Source organism: Phoenix dactylifera, unplaced genomic scaffold (assembly GCF_009389715.1).
Source record: "Phoenix dactylifera cultivar Barhee BC4 unplaced genomic scaffold, palm_55x_up_171113_PBpolish2nd_filt_p 000007F, whole genome shotgun sequence".
In the NCBI taxonomy this organism is placed as follows: domain Eukaryota; kingdom Viridiplantae; phylum Streptophyta; class Magnoliopsida; order Arecales; family Arecaceae; genus Phoenix; species Phoenix dactylifera.
The window spans coordinates 665,357-691,446 of NW_024067666.1; the positions used below are offsets into that span (position 1 = coordinate 665,357).

Genomic DNA, 26,090 nt, shown 5'->3' on the forward strand with positions numbered 1-26,090 from the left:
TAATTTCAAAAGACTAAAATAATTAGATTGATATTCTTTATATATTCCGTATCATATACTACAAATCGTTGAGATAATATATATATAGAGATAGATAGATAGATAGATAGATGACATTAATAAAAAATAGCACCAAATGTTCACAAATTTATTTGATATAATTAAATAAGTTGCTATAAATTATGAAATATGCAAACCTTTTTGTAGTTCATAAATGATTCAATTAGTTTGGAAATTTCTAATGAGTCATTTGGCGTAAGTTGGCAAATATTTAGAAAATTATTTAGGAGTTCAAAAAATGTTGTAATTACTTCTATTTCATTAATTTAATTATAGTAGTAGTGAGATTATTCTTTTGTGTACATATTCCTCGTCCTTTGTATTATATTATGTACAATTATGTTTTTGATCATTTGTAATGATCTCTCTACTTTTAAATAAAAAAATGGCGTTGGTCTTGGGAAAGTGAAGCATTATCTCTTGTCAAAATATTAGTTAAGATAGGCAAAAATTTCTTATTTGACCTTATTTTGATATGCTTTATTAATTTTTCCATTTGTGGCTATTATGTGCTTAGACTGCAAAATCTCTAATAGAAATACAATTATATGGCACTCGATTATTTTAACGCTTCTTAGATACCAATGAATTCACATTATTTATGATCATTAAGTATTATCTAGGTGTTGATAGTATAGCCATTAGTGAATTTCTTTCAAGCAATGCAAGCTTTGTGAAATTATACAATATTTGCCTATGTCGCTTGATGTAGTTCTTTATTCAACATTATATCTATATATATATTTTTTTTTGACTTCTACCGATCATTATAAAAGTTTGCTTAATATGTCATGTTCATGTAATCATGTATTAAACTTTATACAGAATAGCTTGAATAATTTGCTAAATCGCTTGGATTTTGTTGCAGGAAAGGGTCTTCCGGTGATGGAATGGTCTACAAGTCTTAAAATTGCATTAGGATTGGCCAAAGGCCTTGCTTACTTACATGAAGATTGTGAATAATTTTTGTTTGTTATATTTTGTTTACTTCTTTCTTAACCTTTATAGATTAATATATGGCTAACCATTTGACTTATATCATCCACATATAGGACATCCTTGTATTATTCACCGTGACATCAAATATTCCAATATTCTTTTGGATTATAAGTTTGAAGCAATGGTAAGACAACTCATTCGAAAAATTATTTAGACTACAAGTTACATTATTCTTTATCTGTTTACTTGTTTAGTATTTGGAGAGGCTATATAATCACAATATCTAATTTTTCATATCTAGTAATTTTATATTTTAAATTCATATATAGAAAACAAAATAATATAAGAAAATTTTTTAATAGAACTTCAAAAATAGTTTAAAGATTATCCTCCTCCCCTCCTTTTTTTTGAGAAAAAAAATAGATGTAGGGATCATCAATGCACTAAGTCTCCCATATGGAGCATAATCATATAATGATATGAGTTCACATCTATTTGTAGCTTGCTCTCTTATGAGTGAATTAAGTAACTTAAATAAAAATTTTGTCGACACTTAATGAAGGGATTAACTATCTACTCCATCTAGCAAACCCATAATAGCATGTAGATTTACATAAGACTATCTAAACATGTTAGTTAATTCTAAATCTTCTATGAAAGCTTTACTTGCACAATAATTAATCCAGGTTGCAGACTTCGGATTAGCAAAGCTATCATCAGACAATTATACATATATTTTAACACGTATCATGGGAACTTTTGGGTAAGAAAAATGTTTCATGGAGTAGCTTGTTTCATTGTTATTTTAAATTCAAATGTAATCACCATATTTTGAGATATTATTTTTCCTCTCCCCAGTGATTAGGTGTTTCGCTCCTGAGTATGCATCAAGTGGCAAGCTAACAGAGAAATTTGTTGTCTTCTCTTATCGTGTGGTGCTTTTGGAGTTGATAACTGGACGAAGGTCTGATGACAACAATCATGCATTCATGGAAGATAGCTTGGTAGATTGGGTAAGTGTGCTAGTCTTAATTATGAAAATATATTTTTTTGGCAAAACAAGTATGAAAAAAGTAAGTAATGTATCTATTATATATAATTTTCATTGTTTACTAAATTCAAACAGGCAAGCCCTGTTCTATCACGTGCACTAGCTGAGGAAGACTATGATCACTTAGTTGATCCATGTTTGGATGGCAACTATGATCCAATAGAAATGGCACGTATGGTAGCATGTGCTGCATCTAATATTCGCCATTCTGCAAAAAAACGCCCCAAAATGAGTCAGGTATCTAGAGATAAAAATAAAGTCATATTTTTTTTGAATTGTTAATAACTCAACTATTTAGATAAAGTTATAGTATTTTGCACTTAGATAATTGAATTTCCACATATTTAATAACTTACTTGTGACATATGAATAGATTTCTTCATGAAAAATTGCAAGGAATATCAAACGATTGATTATTTTAGTGACTAGCAAGCTTCAACTTTAAGTTGTATAATATAATTGGGATATTTTACATCTCTTTAGTTTTCTTCTATTTCTACAAATTATTCTTTAATTACATCTCCTTAGTTTAAATTCTTTTAGAGTTTAGAAAACCATTTGTAGCCTTTTAGTTTTATAATATTCTCCTTGCCTAATTATTCTTGCATATGGAATTTGGACTATAATTTGCTTTATAATCACTTGAAATTTATGCTATAATACTAAAGATGTTTTATAAACAGATGATGCGAGCATTGGAAGGTGATGTATTCCTTGAAGTCTTGAATGAGGGAATGAGGCCTGGTCAAAGCATGTTCTTTAGCTCAGGCTCGAAATATGATTCAGGCTCATACAATGAAAAAGTAAGACGAATTAGAAAAATGATGCTCGCTAGTCCTGAATATAGTGGTGAGTATAGTAGATCCATAGATGAATATGCACACCACCATTCAACATCAAGTAGTGATGGGATATTTTCTAATGATTTGAATTCAATTGGAAACAAAAAGCATAGAACTTATTCTCTACTCTAAGCATTTGTCTAGTACATCCATCCATTGGAGTGAATAATGAAATGGGTTTGTTGCTTTATAATTAGTTTATGAGTGATGATTAAGTTGATGCTTATAAAGTATGTGCCCGATGATTTTTCTAAATATGGAGGAAGACATGGCTCTAGCTTTGGGTATATGTTCTTTCAAGTAAAGTAAAAAAGGTCTGGACAATTATTTGAAAAAATCTAGTGTGCTCCAGTTGTATATATTTTTTAATATATTTTTCATGCTGAGTAAAGAATGTTCAAATAGAAAACCTTGGGTTGAAAGTTTACAAAGTATTTTCTACAATAATTTGTATGCCTTCTTTTCATCTCTTTGTATAGAATCCCCTAATCTATCGAAAAAGTAATGTATTTAGTTGTGAAGGCCTCGGACTTGAATCTTTTTATAGGAAAACACAAATCATAGACTCAATGCTATAGATGATTTGGCAAAATTTTGTTAGATGCTAATAAATGGGCGTTTGTATTTCTTAGGCCCTGTTTGGGGGAGCTTTTGGAGGGCACTTTCTGGCCCTCCAAAAGTACTTTTAGGTAAAAAAGTGTGTTTGGTAAAATTTCCAAGAAGCTGTTTCAGCTTTTGCGGGAAGCTAAAAACAGCTTTTTCGCAGAAGCTCAATTTTGGAGCTTTCCGAAAACGCTGTTTTCAGCTTTGTCAGGAAGCTGTATTTTTGACCAAAATACCCCCATTTAAAAGTTTCTTTTCCTCTCAAAAATCTCAATCCCACCGCCTCTTTCTCTCTCACCATCCCCCCTCTCTCTCTCTCCCTCTCTATCTCCTTCTCCTCAATGCCGCCGGCCCTCCTACTTTTTTTTTTTTTTTGGGAGGCAGCCACCACGCCGGCCACCCGTGGCCGCGCTCCCCAGCCGCCGCTGCGGCCTGTCGCCCCGGCCGTTGCGACCCACCACACAGCAAAAAAAAAGGAAGGGGAGGAAGGGGCCGCCGTGGCCGCTGCCTCCCCGGCCGGCCCACCGTCTCGGCCCCCTCCCCCGCGGTCGCCGCGGCACGCCGTCCCGGCCCCCTCCCGAGCCCCCCCTCCCCCGCGGTCGCCGCGGCACGCCGTCCCGGCCCCCTCCCGAGCCCCCCTCCCCCCGCGGCCGTCGGGGCCCGCCGTCCCGACCCCCTCCCGAGTCCCCCCTCCCCCGCGATCGCCACGGCACGCCGTCCCGGCCCCCTCCCGAGCCCCCCTCCCCGCGGCCGTCGGGGCCCGCCGTCCCGGCCCCCTCCCGAGCCCCCCTCCTCCCGCGGCCACCGTGGCCCGGCCCCCCTTCCGGCGCCGCCGGCTTCGCGGGAGAAGAAGAAAGGAGAAGAAGGGAAGAGAGGAAGGAAGGAGAAGAAGAGAAGAAAAAAGAAAAGAAAAAAAAGAAGAAAAGGAAAGAAAAAAAAGAGAAGAAAAAAAAGAAAAGGAAAGAAAAAGAAAAAAAAGAAAAAAATAAATAAATAAATACGTATATAAATGAACGAATAAATAAATAAATAAAATAATAAATAAATAAATTTCAATGAAATAAAATAATAAATAAATAAATAAAAATATTAGTAATTATTTAATCAATTTTTTTACCTAGCTAGAAAATTTGTTAGAGAAATAAATGGTCATCAAAAGAGTAAAAAATTAATTTATACTAATAATTATAATATTTTATACATTTATTATTGTATTATACTATAAATATAATATAATATAATATTATGTTATGTTAAATAATTTAATATTATATTAAATTATTATCCTATAGTATACAATGTTATAGTACTATATTATAATAATATTATGTTACATTACATTAATATTATACTATATTATATATTTATGTATTAATATATATTATATTTTATTATGCACTATTGTATAATACTAGTAATGTCCTTTATGGTCATTTTGTCATACAAAAGTACTTTCTCAGTTTGTTTACCAAACAAATGTTAAAGTGCCACAGCACTTTAGAAATGTAGTTACCAAACAGCAAACAACTTTTTATAAAAGCTCTATTTCCAACAGCTCTACTTCTAACAGCTCTACTGCCAATAGCTCCCCCAAACAGGGCCTTAGTAAGCTATATGGTGTCAAAATGCTCCCTCTCCTTCTAGAAAAGACATGGAATGGATGAGGTTAGAAGCCTCAATGTGGCTAAGCAAGTGTTATATTTCCTATTATAAGCTAATTTCTTCTCTATCTCTTCTTTATCTTTATATCTACTAAACGAATAGGAGAGAGAAATTCATCATACTATTATTCGGTCAAAAGCCAAAGTTAATATAATAGGAAAAAAGAATTATTCCTTTAAATTGAACCCTAGCCCTCGTTATCTTTTCTAAATAATGCATACTCAAAATTTAAAGAAAAAAAATAGAAAAGAAAATTCATTTCCCTATTAATGAACTTAGGCTTCTACTTACTTCAATATAATTTTGGGTGTTCAAGTTAGAGCAAACAAGCCTAATTCAATCAACAAAATATTCATACTTGACCTAACTAAACAACTAACTTAATTGCCCAAGTCTAAAAGTCTTAATATAAGCTCAAGTTTTTGTCTTGTTAGATTATATTAGGACAAGTTATTTTGGTTCAAGTGGGACCAAAGTTTCGTTAGAAAAAGAGTTTGCGCTTTTATGGAATATGATTACATTTGCATCGGATCAGGTTAAAAGAACCAAATAAAATTAAAGCAAGTTTTAGTCAAGTTAGATGAGGTTAGCTCGAGTTATATTAGTTCAATTAAAACTAAAGGTAGGTCAAGAAGGATGTCTACATTCTACCAAATATGATATTTAGGTTATGTCAAGTTAAAAGATCTAGAAACATCGATTACATGTATGTTAGATTTGTAAGAAGCTCTAAAAATATCCATTAGGTATGGAGATTTTGAATTGGGTTTGAAAAATTATATAAATTACATAAAAATACTTTTACAACTATTATCTAGAACATGCATCATATATTACCTTGAAAAGAACTTTTGTATACACCAATCAATCTACTCACCATTTCCCCTTATTTTTATTTTATTTAGTTTTAATTACTATATTTTAATATTGCCCGTATCTTGCGGTATTTTACTGATTGCATTTATGCATGATTGGATGGCCTAAGTTATAGAATTATAAAATTGCCTAAAAAATAACTGTGAGACAAGAAATCACATTAAATAGGAATGGCGTTATACTTCACTTCTAGGTGTGTCACATGTATGGCATAGAAATGTTTGAGTTGCATGAATGTATGAAAAGGAGATATGTAACTACTGTATATCATTAGTTTTCTTTTGGAAGAAAGTTTTAATTCTAAGGTTAACAAAAAAAAAAGCCTCAACTTGCATAATAACTCAAAGTGGTACATCAAAAATGTATTTGATGATGATAGTGAGGTGCTACAAAGTCAGGTCCATGATCTATTAAATTCAGACCTGGGTCTATTTGATCTTCAAGTCTAAAGTTTGTTATTGATCCTGTCCATGGAAGGATTGGGTAAGATGTAGGTCTAGGCTTTTAAATATCATAAGCCCCAAGTATTGGAGTCTGGTTTGACTATATCAACACATGTATCTTACCTAATATGTATCGAGTTCGGTCAGACATGGTAGGGTTTGGGCTTCCATTAGATACTAAAGAATATAGACCGAAGATTTAATGAAGCTAATTCTATTCATACTTGAAAAAAGTTCATTGGCAAGACGCACATGCTGTACAAGTTTATTTTAAATTATTGTGAATAAAAAAAGATGAACGAGCAAACTAAAAATTAGTCCACATTAATGGGGATCATAAAATATATGAATATGATATGTTTAAATGCTATCTCTGATGTATACTCAAACCTTAAGATGATCTCACAATGCATAGAAAGATGTGAAATGACATACCTCATGACATGTCACCCAAGTCGACATGTACATGATCTATGCAACATTAAAATTTTTAATGAAATAATTACACCCTTGCATGATTAGTGTGCATTATATTTACAATCAATGTTTATGCATATATACATTGATAAATATGTATTTATACATTACAACAACTATCTATAGCCTCTGAGTATTAAATGATCAACATTGATGTATATATATACATTGACACATGCATTTATTTATCATCCAACTACCTATATATCACAACAATTAAAGGATATAGGGGTGAAACTAATATTATATGAATGGTTTTTATATAAAATGGGTAATTAGTTGAGATTTAGTAAGCTGGGCGATGTGAGCACAAAAGTGCGAGCTACATATCAACTAAATTAGTGTTATTGCTGACTGATAATGATAAATTCACTGGTTTAATATTATATTTTTGTTTGGCACAGGTTATTATAAATTAAAGTTTAAATGCGCATTTGGTATAGATTGGATTTAGAGAGATGCATCATGGTCCCAAACTGTGCAGGCCCAATCATGCCATGATCTGATCGAGCACATTTGCACCCAAGCATCCGATCCCGCATGCCATCTTCCAGTGATCCTCGCGTTCCTTCCTTTCCGGATTAGCACCCGCACTCTTCCGAAATAGAGATTCCAACTCTCCACACGCATCCAGCCTTCAATTCATCAGCTCCTCCCAGTATCCAGCGGGTGACCCGGGTTCGACCCCAGCCTCCCACATCCTTCCATATCAGCCTATCTCCCCCACAGCGATCTCCAGCTTCATCCCGTGCGAAAACAGGGGAGAAGAAAGGATCCCGTGCCCGTCCGCCTCTTCCACGTCAAAGCGTCTCCTCCCTTCCGTTTCAGCATCCCGCGGTGCCCAAGATTCCGTGATCCCAGCAACCCGGACGATCGCCTCATCCCAGCGATCCCGCGTCCGTTCCTTCCGTGGTCCAAAGAAGGAAGTCGTCCGGAGCAATCCAGCCATTCTCCTAACCCCCTCCGCATTCCAGCCGCAACCAATCTTTTCCGTGATCAACGTCTTCAGCATCCCATGCCGAAATCTTAGCATCCAGCATCCCAGCTCCTTCCGGATCGGCGTCCGTCTGCAGCTCCTCCCAACACCCACGGAGTCTTTCCTGTTTCTCGCCATCAAGGAGCCGCTCCAGCCCCGCATCCAAGGATCACACGTCCTTCTCTCAGCCTCTCAACATCCCGTGATGCTTCCCAGTGATTCCGCGAGCAATCCTCCACGATTGGAAGCCATGATTCCAGATCAGCCTTCTCCGCATCCCTCTTTTCCCGAGTCCGCCTCCCAGTAGCCCAAGATTCCATCAGCATCCCGTGATCCCAGCTCATCCGGATCGTCTCCTCCAGTGATCTCATCTGCAATCACCCGTGATTCAGCCATCCGTGAATCACCTCCTCCACGAGCATCCGTTACACCTCCATCAGGGGATTCATCGCTGGCTGGAAGGGGTGGGAAAGATCCATATAAAAGGGGGAGAGGCCATCGGCTGAGGGGAGGTGGAGCTCTGGTTCAAAAGAAAAGAGAGAAGGGGGAGTTCTCAGTTGGGGCCAAGAAACAGGGGAGCACTATTTTTGAAAGAAAGAAAAAAAAAAAAAAAAAGAGGCATGGGTCTCACCGAGAGGGAGAAGTTTTCTGTTTGATTTTTTTTTTTACTTCTTTTTTTTCTTTTTATTTACAGAAGAAAAGAAACATTAGGCTTTATTTTCATTTTTACTTTTTGTAATCATTTCTTTTTATGAAATCCATCAATTTTCTTTCATGCAATCCGTGTTCTAGGTTCAGTTTAATTTCTACTTTTATGCAATCTATTAATTTTTCTTTTATGCAATCCATGTCTAAGCTTTAATTTAATATTCTGCAATTTATTTTTATGTGTTCTGAAATTTTTAGTTTTAAGATAACTCTAAAATTTTTCTTTGTTGTTTGATTTGCAGTTTTCATTTATATTCTGTCTTTAGAAATCGACCCCTATTCTGCATCAAATTTCAATTGCAAAGTTTCTTTCTTCCTTTTGTTTATTTTTAATAGAAAACTAGCTCTGGTTGGTTAGAGATTAATCAAATATCCTCAAAGAATTGTTTTAAAAAAAAAGAAAAAAATATATATTGCCATAAATCTTAATGGAGTTTATATTCTTTATTTGTGTGCTCCAACCGCCTTCTGTGGATCGACCTCCTACAACCACTATTCATCGAATAGAGGATGGTAAGAGTAAAAAAATAATATTTGTTTGTTGGTTAGAATTTTGACAACGACATCCTTTTTAAGTCATCCTCAGGTCTACAAAAGAATAGCCGACAACACCGGGTCTAAGAACCTCAAACCTAGACCTTTACATATTATGGGGCAAGCTTGGGTTTATTTTTACAAGCCAAACCATGATCTCTCCGACTTTTGTAAAGTCCCTATTTTCCATCTGAAATTGCAAAGAATCAGAAGTCTCTCAAGTTCCACACTATAGAATCCTTATTTCCAATGTTGTACTATAGAATCCTTATTTGAAATATTGTGGGTTTCCACCATAGACCCACTATTACATCAAGAAGATGAGAATGAGATATGAGAAAAGAGAAAAAGAGGCAGATATAGAATCAAGAGGAAAGAAATGATGGAGATAAAAGAATATGAGGCGAAGAGAGGAAGAATCAAGAGAAAAGAAAGAGAAAATGGAAATGTGCTCGACACTTTTCCAACAAGCTCAAGGCTTGGACTTCGCGAATAATGATTTGGGTAAATAGATTGACGTGAATTGATTATTAAATTGATTAAATCTAGAAGCTGAATCTGATTTGTTTAATAAACATGTCAATGGATTAAACTTATTTAGTCTAAATCTAGTCCTAGCTAGTGGTCAGATCTTAATTTGCCACCTCTAAAATAAGCATCCATATTTAGATGTCGACATATTATTTGCCGATATTAGGTGACTGTGGGCTGGCCTCTTCTTATTACACGGCGTCTCTATTTGCCGTTTCAACTCGGAGGGCCTCGACTTTCACTCGCATCGCGGAGGCGAGAGCTCTCTCCTCTCTCCGAATCGCCGACCCCCGCGTTCGCGCGGTTCCGCCATGGCCGAGCCTCTCGTGAAGAAGGATGACGATCGGGACGACGAAGGTTGGTTTCCAAACCCTAGAACCTCCCCTCCTTTTGCCGATCTCTGTTCTCGAATCGATTTCGCCGTTGAATTCGTTTCTTCGAGGTTCTCAAGTGCTAGATCTCTCAGATCCATAGCTTCGGATTCAGATCCGTAGATCTTGGATCTGAAATCCCGGAAATTGATCTGGTAATGAGTACGAGACCTCTCGTTTCTATTGTCGGATTGATGCAAATGTTGGATTTATTCGTGTTATGAGTGCGAGATTAGATTTCTTCTTGTCAATTCTCTTGTAATGTAGAGATTATTGCCTCCGGATCTGAGGCGTCTGAGGCAAGATCCCTATTTGTCGAGGATAATTTTGTCTTTTTATTGAAAACTTGTGGTTTTGAAAAGTAATAATGGTGTTATTGTTGTTCTGCCATCGTGTGTAGCAGATTACTCTCCGTTTATGGGTATTGAGAAGGGTGCAGTCCTTCAAGAAGCTAGGGTCTTTAACGATCCTCAGCTAGATGCCAGAAGATGCTCACAGGTTAATAAGCTACAAACTTCTTGATCAATGATTTAATTCTATATATCTACAATTTTGTTATACGTGGGCGTATTTTTATAACTGAGCTGTTTGATTTTTTGTAATGTAAAGGTCATCACAAAGCTCCTGTATTTGCTAAATCAAGGAGAAACTTTTACCAAGGTAAGCTCTTGATGCTATATCTCTCTTTCTGCAACTATGTTGGTTTGTTTGGATTGCTGACAGATTCATGTTTGAGATATTGTGGACTTTTCTCATAAAAAAATTGCAGATTGAAGCCACGGAAGTATTTTTTGCTGTGACAAAACTATTCCAATCCAAGGATACTGGGTTGAGGAGAATGGTTTATTTGATGATTAAGGAGCTTTCCCCATCTGCAGATGAGGTTGGACGTATAGATTCTAAATGCTTGAATTTCTATGTCTAACATTTATATGATAATTTGGTATTGACTAAGTTCCTTGTACGTGGAAGGTTATAATTGTCACAAGTTCATTGATGAAAGACATGAATAGCAAGACCGATATGTATAGAGCCAATGCTATACGTGTTCTTTGTAGAATTACTGATGGCACCCTTCTTACCCAAATAGAGAGATACTTGAAGCAAGCCATTGTTGACAAGAACCCTGTTGTTGCCAGTGCCGCTCTTGTTAGTGGTATTCACTTACTTCAGGTACTATGGTGTGTTTACTGGTCATGAGTGATAAGTTTGTTGCCTGAAGAAACTTCTTACTTTTATTCCTTTTACAAACAGACAAATCCAGAAATTGTGAAAAGATGGAGCAATGAGGTACAGGAAGCTGTCCAGTCAAGAGCTGCTCTTGTACAATTTCATGCATTGGCTCTTCTTCACCAGGTGCAGTGAATTTTTTCTATCTGTTGCCTTGATCAAGTTGCAAAAAACTTCTAGATCTTCACTATCTTGTTGTAACCTTTGAACAAAAACGTTCTCGAGGAATTTCAGAAGAGTTTGATTTGCAAGAATGATGATATTATTTATTTTGAATCTTATTCACTGATATTCTGAAATCGCCAACGGTTGTAAGGGTGGATAGCTTCAAGACATGTACCAAGATTCAAGACTGCAAGAATAAAATAAGAGTTATTTTTTTGGGTTTTAAGATCTTATTTTTCTGTGGCAAAGGTATAACCTTATGACATACTATAGGGGTTTTCAGATGGATTTGAAATCTGTCAAGAATGTTATAAGAAGGATCTATCAATGATATTTGGGTGAAAAATCACCTTGTGCTGTGGTTTAAAGGGGATGAGCAACTCTCACCATTGTAGTTAAGACCTGATGAGCAATTTAAAGAAAGTGATGTTTCTTATTACAATTCAAACATTAAATTTAAAGCATATATGATAAGCATATATGTTTATAGAAAACTTAAATTCATTTTTTTTTTGCATGTTTGGAAGTGAGTTCCGATTTCACATAATTTTTTGTTATTTATGGCACACATTATCTGATAAGCATATATGTTTATAGAAAACTTAAATTTGAAAAAATAGTTTTGTCTTAGATATGAAGTTAATTCACTCATGACCCCATGTCTTCAAAAGCTTTGGGTATTGTGGGAGGGGTAGGGTGGGCAAACATGTCTTCAGAACACAGCTATAGATATTGGAATCTTCAATGCTGGAACTTGATATTTTTCTGTTTCTGATGGTAGATTTATTTTATGGAGAGCTGAATGACTAAATCATGTACAAGTACGTCCAGTTTTAGAGAGGTAACCAGGAGCAAGTTGGAAAAAAAGAAATTTGAGAAGCTTTTGTTGACAGAGGATTTAGCCTTAATAGGGTTTATTTCTGCAGAGGATTTTAGCCTTATTCTCGGAAGGAAAGCATCTTGGGTATATCTGAGAAATATCTGGTCTTTTTTTTTTCAATTTTGAAAAATGATATACTCGAAATAAGTATGCGACATGTATTCTAGATGTGTTGAACATGTATGCTAAAATTATCCAGCAGGTATTGATATCTGATATGTATCTGATGTGGACATGTACCTGATTTCTTCAAGTATTGGTAGCTTAGAAGTATCCATGTGATGCTTCCTTGAAGACTAGAGTTTTCCATTACGTTCATGCTAGATAATGAATGCCAAACCCTATAAATATGAGTAGCTTTACTTGGAACTTGTTTCCTAGTATTATAATCAAGAGGGGATTTTCTCCCTAAGCTTCTCTTATTGCCTCTTCTTGTGCTCCCAATTCATGGATCTCTATCTAGATCTCTTTGCAGTTGATTTCTTGATCCTTTTTGCAAGACATGCCTTTATTAATTTTAGAGTCTAAATGATCTTGAAAACTATGAGCAGGATACTTCATGTATAACAGGATCAGAGCTCCCATCAATCTATAACTTTCACCTTGTAATTTGCTTCTTCTGAGTACTGATTCTGTATGCATACATATTTTTCAATACTCTGAGATTGAAAAGCTAAAGAGAAATAGCGCAACAGATGGTCTCTTGGCATGCTATAGTTGGATTTTGTGCAGTGAAGATTCTTATCTGAAATGAAGGGGAGACCATTTTAAAGAGGGAAAATGAGAAAATTTGTTAACTCATCCTGTTGCTTGCTCTTTGACCTCTTTTACCCTTCTAATACGAATCCATCATCTAGTTGGTTTTGATGTAAGGCATGCTTTATGCTGGATTGATTCCAAAATTTCATTTAGTAATTACTGGGCGGACTGCATTTTGTTTGTTTCTTTAATATTCATGCCTTGCAGATTCCTTAACACTACTTTCATTAAATATTCATACAAAAATACATGTATCTCTTAGTTTGTTACCCAAGCTCTGCTTAGTGTTTCCATGCTATGACTTTGCTAAATCTATGTTTGTCAGTGTTATGGTTAAGTTGTTACATGGCAATTCATGGGGAGATTGTAATAAAACAAACTTGGGGGCCACAAATTGTTAGAAATACATCACTTGTTGAGCATTCTGAGAAATAGGACCTTTTGGACGCACATATGAATTGCAGATTTTTTTCCAAACTGGCAGATACGGCAAAATGACCGCTTGGCTGTTAGCAAGCTTGTGACGAGCTTGACTAGAGGGTCTGTCCGCTCACCCCTAGCCCAGTGCCTTCTAATTCGCTATACTAGCCAGGTAATTGTCTTTTACTTCAATAATATTAAAGCATACATGATATAAGGGAAACTAACGAGCATATCTTCAGGTTATTCGAGAGTCAAGTGTGAATACACAAACAGGGGAACGTCCTTTTTTGGATTTTCTTGAATCCTGTTTGCGACACAAAGCAGAAATGGTGATACTTGAAGCTGCAAGAGCAATAACAGAGCTGAGTGGTGTGACCAGTCGAGAGTTGACACCTGCAATCACTGTTTTACAGTTATTTTTGAGTTCATCCAAACCAGTCCTTCGTTTTGCTGCTGTTCGCACTCTAAATAAGGTTGGTTCTCAATGTTTTTCCCTAAAAGCGAACCTCATTATACCCTTCTGTTATATTGCGTAGATTCAAGAAGGAATTGTTTTTTGTCTCTTTTTAGTAAGTCAAGTATATGCAAACATTACTTGCAATTAGGCAAGAGATGCACATGCCATATGGATTTCCTCTTAACAAAACTATTCAATTGCCCCCAATGTTCTGTCCTCATAATGGAATTTCCAACTAGTTATGAGTTTGTTTTACAAAAAAAAGAATACTCAAGGACTTTCATGAAGAAACTCATATTTAATGTGCAGGTATCCTTTTCAAATCTAGATTATCAGTATATGGTCAAGACCCCAATGTGGTTTGATGTTTCTATAACTTTTGCCTTAGCAAGTGATGTGCGATTAAACCATGTGACCATTTAGACAGTCATTCATAAGTGTTCTGCAACTGACTTATAAAATACTTTGACTTTACACATATGCAAACAATTAGATATCTGTAATTCTCAATTAATGAAGACAACTACTATATTACTCATTCGGAATTTTTATTTCATCCCCTTACCTCCTTTTCAAATGAACCATCACTGAGATGTAGTTAGTAACTTATTCCTCACTTTCATTTTTATGCAGTACAAAATAAAATTACTTTGGTTAGTGAAATTGCAAAACTATCACAACTAGATATCCCTAGCTGTTTGTCTGGGTTGTATATCTGTTCAATTTATCAACATTTTCTAATTTGATATGTCATGCTGTTACTCTAATGATATTTTTCAGGTTGCTATGACACATCCTCTGGCAGTTACCAATTGTAATATTGACATGGAAAGCTTAATCTCTGATCAAAACAGGAGCATTGCTACTCTTGCTATAACGACACTCCTAAAAACTGGCAATGAATCAAGTGTAGATCGCTTGATGAAACAAATAACCAATTTCATGTCAGATATTGCTGATGAGTTCAAGATTGTCGTTGTGGAAGCTATACGATCTTTGTGCCTGAAGTTTCCTCTTAAGTATCGTTCATTGTATGTATCCTCAATTTGTACAAGCTTAGGATTTTTTCTTATTTTTAAGGACAATATGATTAATCATTTACTATTCTAATATCTTATCCAGGATGAACTTCTTAAGCAGCATTCTTAGAGAAGAAGGAGGTTTTGAATATAAGAAAGCAATTGTTGATTCTATAGTTATCCTCATCAAAGATATACCAGAAGCTAAAGAAGGTGGCTTGTTTCATCTATGTGAATTTATTGAGGATTGTGAATTCACATATTTGTCAACTCAGGTAACTATTATTTAATTCATCTTTCTTTTCTTATTGGGACAAATTAAGCTGCTAGAGTTTCCCGTTTGACTGCACCATCATTTGTGTCCTCAGAATGGATACATTATAGTTGCATGTCCTAAGTTATAAGATAAAATTGAAGGCTAGACTCCATAATCAAAACAAGAAATGCCTCCAAGACATTTATGCATTGTTCATGTTGGAGGTGCAAAATGGAAGCAAGGAACAATCATCGCTGTATCAAATTTACTGAGCTTAGGATTGAAGAGGAGTTTAACATGGAAGCTTGCAACTAGAAGCGACAGCTTTTGAGCTTTCAACAGGGCAATGATTTTGTATAATATAATCTTGCTCCTTGATGCTTTTAGCATATGATGAATGCAATGAGGGTTGTTTATCGGTTGCATGAGCTTAAACCATAAAATATGTTAACCTTCCTACTTGTGAGTTGGTTCTTTCAGTGTTTTAAAAAGCGGCTGCTGTATGCAGGTGGTCAAGGGACCATGTAGTGCTTATACGATATGCTGGCTGCATATGTGTGCATATTGTGGTTACTTTTTTTAATTATTTAAAACAAATATAATATGCTAAGTACAATAAAAACAATAATCATGAAAATATTTTTTTTATGGATGGATGATAACAAAACAATGACAACTAACAAGAGCTTATTACTCAATATCTAACACTAATTATAACATAATCAACATTTTAACACTATTAATGTCCATATCAAGTCCGCCTAAGACCCCTATCAAACCTAACCATCAACTTCAACCTACTTCATCTACATGAGCCCAAATAAGAGTGGGCTGTATATGTGGCTCCAAAAATGTCAAATGGGCTCATATATGCAGCTATACGATACTAAGCAGGCTAGTTATACAGTGGTGCGATGCTAAGTTGACTATTTTTTTGGACCATAACCGTACAGAGTACTGCATATGGGCAATGTGGTATAAGGTCCCGTTTGGAGAAGCTTTTGGAGGACCAAAATGCACTTTCTGGCTTTCCAAATGCACTTTTGGATGAAAAAGGGTGTTTGGTAAAAATTTCGAAAAGCTGTTTTAGCTTTTCCAGAAAGCTAAAAATAGTTTTTTGGAAGAAGTTTCATTTTGGAGCTTTCCGAAAAAGCTGTTTTGAGCTTTGTCGGAAAGCTATTTTTTGACCAAAATACCATAATAAAATATAACAATTACATACTTTGTTCCTTTATAAACTTAAAAATCTGCCGGATCCCTATCAAAGAACTCTAGCCATGGATCAAACTCCCTTCCATGCAAAAAAAGATATTCTTGTTTTCTATTATTATTTTATACCTTTGTTATTGTATTATACTATAAATATAATATTATATTACATTATATCATAATAAAATAATATGTTTTAAATAATTTAATATTATGTTATATTATGAAAAATTAATGTACGCTAATAATTATAATATTTTGTACCTTTATTATTATATTATACTATAAATATAATATTATAGTATATTATATCATAATACATTGATATGTTATGTTAAATAATTTAATATTATATTAAATTATTATGCTATAGTATACAATGTTATATTACTATATTATAATAATATTATATTACATTACAGTAATATTATACTATATCATATCTTTATATATTAATATATGCTATATTTTAATATGCTTTGTTGTATAATACTATGCAATATCTTTTATGGTAATTTTATCATACACAAGTACTTTCTCAATTTAGTTACCAAACACATGTTAAAGTGCTACAACACTTTAGAAATGTAGTTACCAAACAGCAAACAACTTTTTATAAAAGCTCTACTTCCAAACGCTCTACTGCCAACAGCTCCCCCAAACAGGGCCTAAGCCTATTCCACGAAAATCAGGGGATATCCTGCGCCACATTATAAGCTTCTATTATAAGGCGTTTGGCAAGAATTTATGGGGATATCCTCCCACTTATTCTGCAACAAAATACCCCCTAACAAATTATAAGTTGATTCATATAGCCAAATTTTTTATGGTTAAGATTGAGGCTATTCTTATGGTGTTATATGCTACTTATTCTGTCAGAAGAAGAATTATTATGGATCTCTGCATATATGGGTATCAGAATTAAAATTCTAATATAGAAACGACCAGCTTTGATGCTAATTGGTGTTTATATATTGCCACTGATTTGTTTAGTTGACTTGCTGATTGACTTTTGTGATAAAATGTTACTTTAGATTCTTCACTTTTTGGGAAATGAAGGGCCAAAGACATCAGATCCTAGTAAATATATTCGCTACATTTACAATCGGGTTATACTTGAAAATGCAACCATTCGGGCTAGTGCCGTGAGTACATTGGCGAAATTTGGTGCTTTGATTGATTCATTGAAGGTGCTGTGCTGCTCCAAATTCTTTTCCCTATTTAATTGGAAGTTTCTATTTAAATTCCTTCCCCCTTTATTTGCAAGTTTCTTCAGCTGATGATCAGCTACTCATGCATGTTGTATCTGTTGTGAATGTCTTTTGCAGCCTCGCATATTTGTTCTTTTGAGGCGTTGCCTTTATGATAGTGATGATGAGGTAAGCTTAAATGTATGAGGTACCTCATTTCCTCTTCAAAATCATGAATTTGCTGCATGATTTCATTGGTAAGCTTGTGGCATCCAAATTTATCAAGGGAACCTCTTTCAATCTTCATTGTCATCCAACTGAATATCACATTTATTTTATGAATAGACTTGATCCAATTGCATAGTATAGAAGGCAGCTTAGACAGAATTCTACCATTTCTGAAAGAGATATTTGTTATGCATATCAGATTTTCTGTCTACTATATCTGCCATGAAGATCCATCTTCCATTTGATCTTAAATTGCCCCGTTTCATGGATTAGCATGCATATGTAGAAACCCTTGTTAGGCACAATAATTGTGAAGGATCCATGAAGCTGAGCTCCATAACTATGGGACAAATCTGATTCATAAAGATTTCCATCATGACTCATGTTCATAGTCTTTATGTATAAAGTTTTTATTTCTAAAGTAGTGGTTTAAATGATTTTCATTTTCTTCTACTTGATTACCATAGGTTCGTGATCGTGCAACACTTTATCTTAATATGCTTGGAGGTGACGGTTTGGTTGGTGAAACTGACAAAGATGTCAAGGAATTCCTCTTTGGCTCGTTGGATGTGCCTCTTGTCAATTTGGAAACAAGTTTACGGAATTACGTAAGTATCCTATGAAACTTGATATTTATTGGTCTGCCATCACCTCATATTTCTTTCATTGAAAAACAGGAAGCTTCTGAAGAACCTTTTGATATCTCTACTGTGCCAAAGGAAGTTAAGTCACAACCTCATGCTGAGAAAAAGGCTCCAGGTAAAAAGCCTAGTGGTTTAGGGGCTCCTTCCAGTGGTCCAACATCGGCTGGTGATGCATTTGAAAAGCTTCTTTCGGCCATTCCTGAGTTTTCTGGCTTTGGGAAACTCTTCAAGGTTAGCGCCCCGCTCCCCCCCTCTTCTCAAAAAAAGAAGAAGCCCTTTTCCATTTTCCCCTCCTACAGCAAGTTAATGCCATTCGGATTAAGATGTCTATTGCTACTGAATATTTTGTCCTTTTTACTCAGTCATCCGCACCTGTGGAGCTGACAGAAGCTGAAACAGAATATGCGGTTAATGTTGTCAAGCACATTTATGATGGGCATGTTGTATTCCAGTACAACTGTACAAACACCATTCCCGAGCAGCTACTTGAAAATGTAAGAGACAGTTTACATAATAAGTATTGCTTGTATAATGACTTTGTGAATTCTTTTCATTATTTTCCATTTTGGCAATGTTCCTAGGTCACTGTCTTTGTTGATGCTTCTGAAGCTGAGGAATTTTCAGAAGTTGCATCGAAGCCTCTTAAAACCTTGCCCTATGATTCGCCAGGGCAGAGTTTTGTAGCTTTTGAAAAGCCAGAAGGTGTTCCTGCTGTGGGAAAGTTTTCAAACTTGTTAAAATTCATTGTCAAAGAGGTATGTCTAGAATATTGAAGATTGCATTGTTTTACTGTATCTTTTTCCACTATTTTTATGCCAAGATGTCTGATGAAAATAAACTTGGTGATAGAAAGTTTATACAGCTGCAAGTGTTAGTTGTATTTCATCACTAGCTCAGCCTCTTAATCAAAAAGGAATGGAAGAGACACAGATGCATTTTTAGTTTATTTTCTCTTCCTAATGTTGGCAAAGACGCGGTCTCCTTATGAGATTGAATAATAGGTCTAATCCTGCTTGTATTTTGCTAGAAGTCAACATCAATCTAGGCTTCAAACTCTAGGTGGTATTCTGTTACCAAAGAGACTTAGTTCTAGTTTTTATGGTTTGAAAATATTCATTGTTAATTTTTCAATAAATGAGAAACTTTTACTTTCTGGGGTAAATATGAGGGCATTTTGCAGGTTTCTATTTTTTCTTTTCCTCAAAATTTTTAAACCTGTCATCTGTCCTTAGATGAACAGCAAGAATTTGGTAGCAAATTCGCAGTTTGCTATTTGTCAAGACTTATGACATTTAGAGCTTGTTTGGATTGGAAAAAATTTAGTGATATGAGGAGAAAAAAATTTAAGAAAACTTGTTTATATATTTAGCTTATTATATGTTTTGCTAACCTATTCTTGTTTATAATTGTATGCATGTTTTCGAAAAAATCCTTTCTCTTGTATACCCTATGTTACATGCCTTATCTCATTGCTTATGGGTGGATTTCTTGTTGGGGTTGGGCATGACCTGAGTCTAGTATCTACTAGTTTACCTTCTATATGTGAAACTCTTTGAACATTTTCTTGTGTTCTCATTTCATCATTTCTTTCCTTTCTTTTTTTTTTTTGTGTAAAGGTCTGTAGTAACATTGACACCATGATTTTTTCCCCCATATACTTTGCATTCCCCATATGCAAAGTTTTAAGTCTTTCTGCTTTGCATTTTGATTGCTTAAGAAATGATTCTTTTCCTCCTGGAAGGAACAGAGGTTTTAAGTGCAGATGAAATCTTGATGTTGGCTTTCAGCTTCGCCACTGGAATCACTTTGCATTACTAGGGTCTTGATATGCTTTTGGTGCCAAGCCAAATATGTTATGCCTAGACAGCATTTCTTGTGTAAGTATTGTGGAGGAAGTGATTTTATGTGTACGATTGTATCTTGTAATAACTTTCTGCTATGCATTTTGATTGCTTACATATGGCAGAGTAGAAAAATAAGCAATATTTTATCTAAGTCGAAGTTATACACACACACACACACACACACTAAAATGAGCGAGGAATGTATCGAATATTTTTTGTCTATCAAATTTACTGACCAAAATACCCTTAGTTTTTAAGCAAAATGTTATCTTAAAATCATGTTATCAATGGAACTTTTAGTAAATATAAAAAAATGTGCTTAATTCTTTAGCGAGTATTTTGTTAACATCAAACAGTCATTATCTCTCCAATCCACCCAGTAATTTCAAGTTTAAACCATGGGACACTAATCTCTCTCTTATCCTAACTTTTCTCCCAACAATTTCATATTTGAATATTTTAGGAATACTCTATCCAATCTGCCAAGCCCATTTGCTATGTTTCCTAGACTTTCTCCCTAATGCTGATTTTGTAAGTTCAATTTATTAATTTCACTTTCCATATTTATGTTATATTGAATATTATTTAATAACTTACAATTGTATTCTTATTTTATTTGTTATTTTTTTCTTAAATGTGCATTGTGCGTGCCCGGTTGCTAGTACCCTGTAAAACCTGCAATTTTATTTTATTTTTTTTCTGAAAGCGCCAAGTGGAAAATTTTCAATTCTAACCTATGTAAAAGGTTCATATATTGAACTTCTTTGCTAGTTCTTATGCCAATAATTAATGAGAAAAAATGATGAAACAAAATAATTCTTGCACTAGAACTTCTAGTTAAATAGAATAGGATTGTCCCTGACAAAAAATCAAGAGTGAGAATGCAACCTTACAATTAGTCAGAAAGAAATTAGCCATTTATATGTGGTCTATAAAAATAAACATCTGTTGACGTCCATCTTTTGGCTTTAAAAGGATTACAAAATTCACCTTGCTCGCATTTTGTCCATCAATCTAAAGCTTGTGGAAATGCATGTTCTCTCCTACATAGGAGGTGAGGGCACTCTTAAGTTGATTGCAGCTTCTCTTTTTTCTTTGGTAAATGCTAACCATTATATGCGAAACTCAGATTGCTGAAGGTTGGAGCCAACTATGATCCCTTGCTTCAATCTACACTTTGGTGCATGTCCACTCTCTCTTTGCCTCCACCTATTATCCTACATGGTGCCCAGTCTCCTGAGTAATTGTCTCCTTCAGACACCCACATGGTGACATGGATCATCATCCACTTCTTTTCTCATCAATCACCTCCATCTGTTTCAAGGATGTGAATTGACATGGGATATGGTGGATAGATCAGCAGTACGTACATATGGCTGTTTCAGATGATCTATTTTTCCGAACCTTCCTATGCTGGTGACTATATGGCATAGTACATGGTAAGTGGGGTTGGAGATGAATGACACATAGGAAGGTGCGTGGGAGGTCTGTGGAGGCTATAGGATCTTTCTCACTCTCTTATCAACCCTTTTTCTTTCTCTGAATCTACTTTCACCTAGTGCTATAGATAATGACTGTAATCCCTGTATTAGTCCATAATGTAAAATATAATGGGTGGGCCCTTGCAGTGCCTCAAGTATGCCAAGAGCAATACAGTCTATCTAAAAGGAAAATGAAGACAAGTTGATTTGCTGACATAATTGTTGGTTTTGCTTTGTAGCCATTTCATGTGCACAAGGTTGAGCAAGGTCAGTTTTTAAACTATGTTGTGCATGATATTGATGGTTACTAGACATGCTTCAGGTGGATCCCTCCATGGGGGAAGCAGATGAAGAAGGGGTTGAAGATGAGTACCAGCTAGAAGATTTTGAAGTTGTTTCTGCAGATTATATGCTGAAGGTAGGAGTCTCCAATTTCAAGCATGCTTGGGATAACATGGGTGCAGATTGCGAGCGGGTTGATGAATATGGGCTTGGTGTCCGTGAGAGCTTGGCTGAAGCTGTTAGTGCTGTCATCAACATTCTTGGCATGCAGGCTTGCGAGGTTGGTTGCTTTCTATAGAAACATTGTTCAATTGCAAACAAACATTATCTCAGAAGAAAATTACATATTGTTTGTACTCATGAAATGATGCCATGATGCTTCATCAGATAGCGCAGATCTGAACTTTCAGTTTCTAGTTCATTTATTCTTATCCTGTTTTAGTTTGTGAGCTCTATGCCTTGTATAAAATCAGAGTTGAATCAATTACTTGGCATCATTTCCTCAAAATCTTTGCTTTCAAATCTGCAACATGAATGAGCCTCGACTTTTAGAAACTCAGTGCTGCTTAAAAAATTCAAACAAACATGCACTCGAATTCTCATATACTGATCCATGATATTTTCACATAAACAAGTTCATCCTAGGATTTTTTAAGCCTGTACCTTTGTATTTGTTCTCAATACTTAGTTATTTTTTACGGCAATAATCATTAATGAACTGATCATGTCTTTTTTGCAGGGAACTGATGTAGTTCCAAGCAATGCACGGTCCCATACTTCCCTTTTATCTGGTGTATTCATCGGCAATGTGAAAGTGCTAGCTAGAATATCATTTGGGATTGACGGTCCTAAGCAAGTTGCAATGAAACTTGCTGTTAGATCCGAAGATCAGGCAGTCAGTGATGCAATCCATGAAATTGTCGCGAGTGGCTAATGCCGGCATCACCAAAATATCCTTTTTCCACACAAGGTGGACGTTTTGGAGTATCAGTTTCTCTGAGCGTTAGGATTCGATGCAACATTAGCTTGACGGTCAACGTTAGGAAGGAGTCTTGTAATAGGGTTTTTGAGTTATTATTTGAAGATGAAGACATACAATTTTTTTTTAACTCCAGTATTTCTATTTGTTGTTCGGTGATCAAATAATATGGGATTAAGTTGTTAAACCTTGGTTAAACTGATGTTACATTTCAATATATGCAGATATAGAACACGTTATGACAAAGGCTTCTATGGAGAAAGGGTGCCTTTTCTGGTTGCTAGTTATTGGTGTAGATTTTAAAAGTGCATCTAGAACTTAATAAAGCAGATATTGAGATCGGTTATATTACCTGTTGTCCCGGAACATGTGAATTTAATTCTGAAGAATTCTACTGGTGCTCAGAGAGAAAAAAAAATCTGGTGAAATCTTTTGCCCCTCGCCCCCAAGATAAAAGCAAGAGATTGGTATACTGTAGTATGGTAGTAGTAGCAACTCCAGGAGGTTGGCAGAGATGTTCTGCTCCTAGAAATTGGAAGCTTCAATGATGTTTGCGAATATAGCTCGACCTGAAGTGAGTACGCGGTAGGCCGGGCCTGAAGACCAGACCTGAAATGCTGTGGACTTGGCAGCTCGTTGATTCAGGTCATCAGGTGGCATTGGCAATCTGATTCACTTGAATAAAATGCCACATTTCTAAATATTTTTCGTCATGTCCCTATCCATCTGGCAAGGCACATTTTGCCATTGGGCAACAGCAATAACAATGTCCTTATTAAATTTCCACTCTTACAGGATTTCGTCTGGTCTCCAAAACTAAACCTGTCAGTTTTTCTTTTTTCTTTCTCATGTCTCTAAACCGACATTTCATTTTACTCATCCTATGTGCTTGCAGCCACGGTGCATTTTAGATCCGGGACAGAGCCAAAAAATTTGTCCAAGTTCTGTCTATATGGATAACTAGTAGAAACGTCATCCTCGCTCCTTAACCTCTTTAAGTGTTGCAATAATAAGAGCCTAATTAACCTAATATTATAGCCTCTGTACCTGTCTTGTGAATGGTTTTAAAAAGGGGTTCCCTATAGGCTATTTATCCATAACGAAACTTCTAAATGTTCAAAACATTGAAGTCATATGGAATCTCCTGAACAGGTTGCTAAACACTTGAATTTGGCTCGAGAGTTGTGCTGCCGCAATAACATTGTAGTCCTAATTAGGGCAGGCCTCCATCTACCACCCATACTCGGACGCCAGTCCCTTCTGTTCAACTAAAAGGAACACAAATGGATGCAATTTGAGTTACCCTACAGATACGATAAACAGCCCTAATTGTCATGAGATCATTTTTCCATTTATGATATCATTCTTCTATCTATTGGCTCTCAATCATGATGAGACTAGATGAAATTGGCTGCTTTGCATGATGAAACTAGGTGAAGTAGGTTGTTTTGTTCTTTGGTTACAGGATAATTGGGTAGGTGATATGGCACAATTTGTGAGGACTCATGGCCATACAGATGCCTATATGATCGTGGTGCACTTGAAACTTCATATTATGATATCAGTTTCACAGCAAAGCTTATGATGACCACCAAATATAACTCTGTCCAAGCAGTTGGCCAAATATTGATCAGCGGCTTCTTCCGTCTGAAACCTAGAGCAAATTATAACGCCTTTCAAGTTCAGAACATTGAATCAATGCTGAAGGAATCATGGTGATGGTTGTTAGTTATGTCTTGGGCCTAAATACAAATTGGGATATCCAGGATATATACCACTCAACAAAATCTACATGTTTTAAAACTAAAACAAAAGACAAGTAGACCACGTAGTTATCGACAGGAGATCTACACAGTCATTTCTTTATGTTGTTGCTAGGAACCAGTTCGGCCTAGGCACCAAGTTGATGGAGATTTTGGCTCGTCTGTTAGCCGAATAGGAGAGATCAAATAGGATTGTTGCCCATCTCTGCAGCGATAGTCTGGCGGTCGCTGCCCTCGATCAGCGATGATCCCAAAGCTGAGCACCCATGAGTTGGTGTTGGATGGTGGAGGAATGAGTTTAGGACGCTGGCTAAAACGGCAAAAACAAAGAAGTTCACGCACCAGAGCATGTCCGATAGACGCTCTGATACCTAAATCAAATACGGCTCGGAAATAGGATGAGAGACAAGCAAAGAGGCAGCGTAAGCTTACTTGGAGAGCCTCCAAGAACGTAATATACAGGTGAGGACCAGAGCCCGCCGTGGAGTAATCCAAGGTTATATGCTGGCTAGTAAAGTAACAAACTGCAAAACCCATTTGCGAATCACGCTCGCCCTTCTTGGCCACGGGGATTTACTTGGGTGCCTCATTTATTAAGAAACAGTTGGCAATCCCACAATCTTCCACAATAATATGCGACTTGCATTGATGAACTCTCTAAAAGACTCTCTTTAATTGCTCCCCAAGCACTTGCTAATCAGTCTAAAAGTTGTTCTCGGAGATGGATAGCAAGCCAACTTTTTAGTGTTAATTCATATAATTAAGTTTTTGAATACTGGTAGGCGGTTTGCCTAGGCTCGACGCATCCAAAAATCATAGCTTCCATCTAAAATCGTCATCTCATATTGAATCGCCATCCATGAGAAAATCCTTACCGCTCATGACATAATAGAGAGCGTGGCCAGCACAGCTTTATATTCACTACAATTCTCGCCTAGAAACTACACCATACCTTGTCTCTTGCCCTCCCTCCACCATTGGCGAGGCAACACTTCCTAATGTCTATGTTGCCGCTGGGAATCGCTATAACTGAGACGCCAAACTGGTGAGATTGCCAGAGGGCTCGGTGATCAGCTGTTCTAGTTGTGTAGATTAGTAACATGCCCGAGGCAGTGATGATAGGCTAGAGTCATGCTCGGATCTTTGCCCCAATGTCAAGTTCAACCTGAAACAGTAAAGACGAAAAAGTTCTCTTGCCAAAAAGTATC

General features: G+C 36.0%; 1 protein-coding gene and 1 pseudogene across 4 annotated transcripts; both read left to right on the forward strand.

Moving 5' to 3' along the window:
- Positions 1-918: 918 nt before the first annotated feature.
- On the forward strand, positions 919-3,024 carry LOC108511223 (annotated as a pseudogene).
- A 6,880-nt stretch (positions 3,025-9,904) lies between these two features.
- On the forward strand, positions 9,905-23,381 carry LOC103705392 (coatomer subunit gamma-2-like). 4 transcript variants are annotated; one of them, XM_039115699.1, is made up of 18 exons: positions 9,905-10,059; positions 10,477-10,571; positions 10,683-10,733; positions 10,843-10,956; positions 11,046-11,246; positions 11,328-11,429; positions 13,592-13,699; positions 13,770-14,003; positions 14,768-15,018; positions 15,110-15,281; positions 17,506-17,661; positions 17,800-17,850; positions 18,357-18,497; positions 18,567-18,764; positions 18,896-19,027; positions 19,115-19,288; positions 22,181-22,420; positions 22,880-23,381. In XM_039115699.1, the coding sequence occupies exons 1-18, from the start codon at positions 10,014-10,016 to the stop codon at positions 23,072-23,074; spliced, it is 2,661 nt and encodes an 886-aa protein (XP_038971627.1). In that variant the 5' UTR covers positions 9,905-10,013; the 3' UTR covers positions 23,075-23,381. The 4 variants fall into 4 exon arrangements, 3 of the variants coding, with proteins under 3 accessions (XP_038971627.1, XP_038971626.1, XP_038971628.1); XR_005506884.1 differs by lacking the exon at positions 22,880-23,381 and adding an exon at positions 20,321-20,410 and having other exon boundaries at positions 9,908-10,059; positions 10,474-10,571; positions 22,181-22,333; XM_039115698.1 differs by having other exon boundaries at positions 9,910-10,059; positions 10,474-10,571.
- Positions 23,382-26,090: the final 2,709 nt, after the last annotated feature.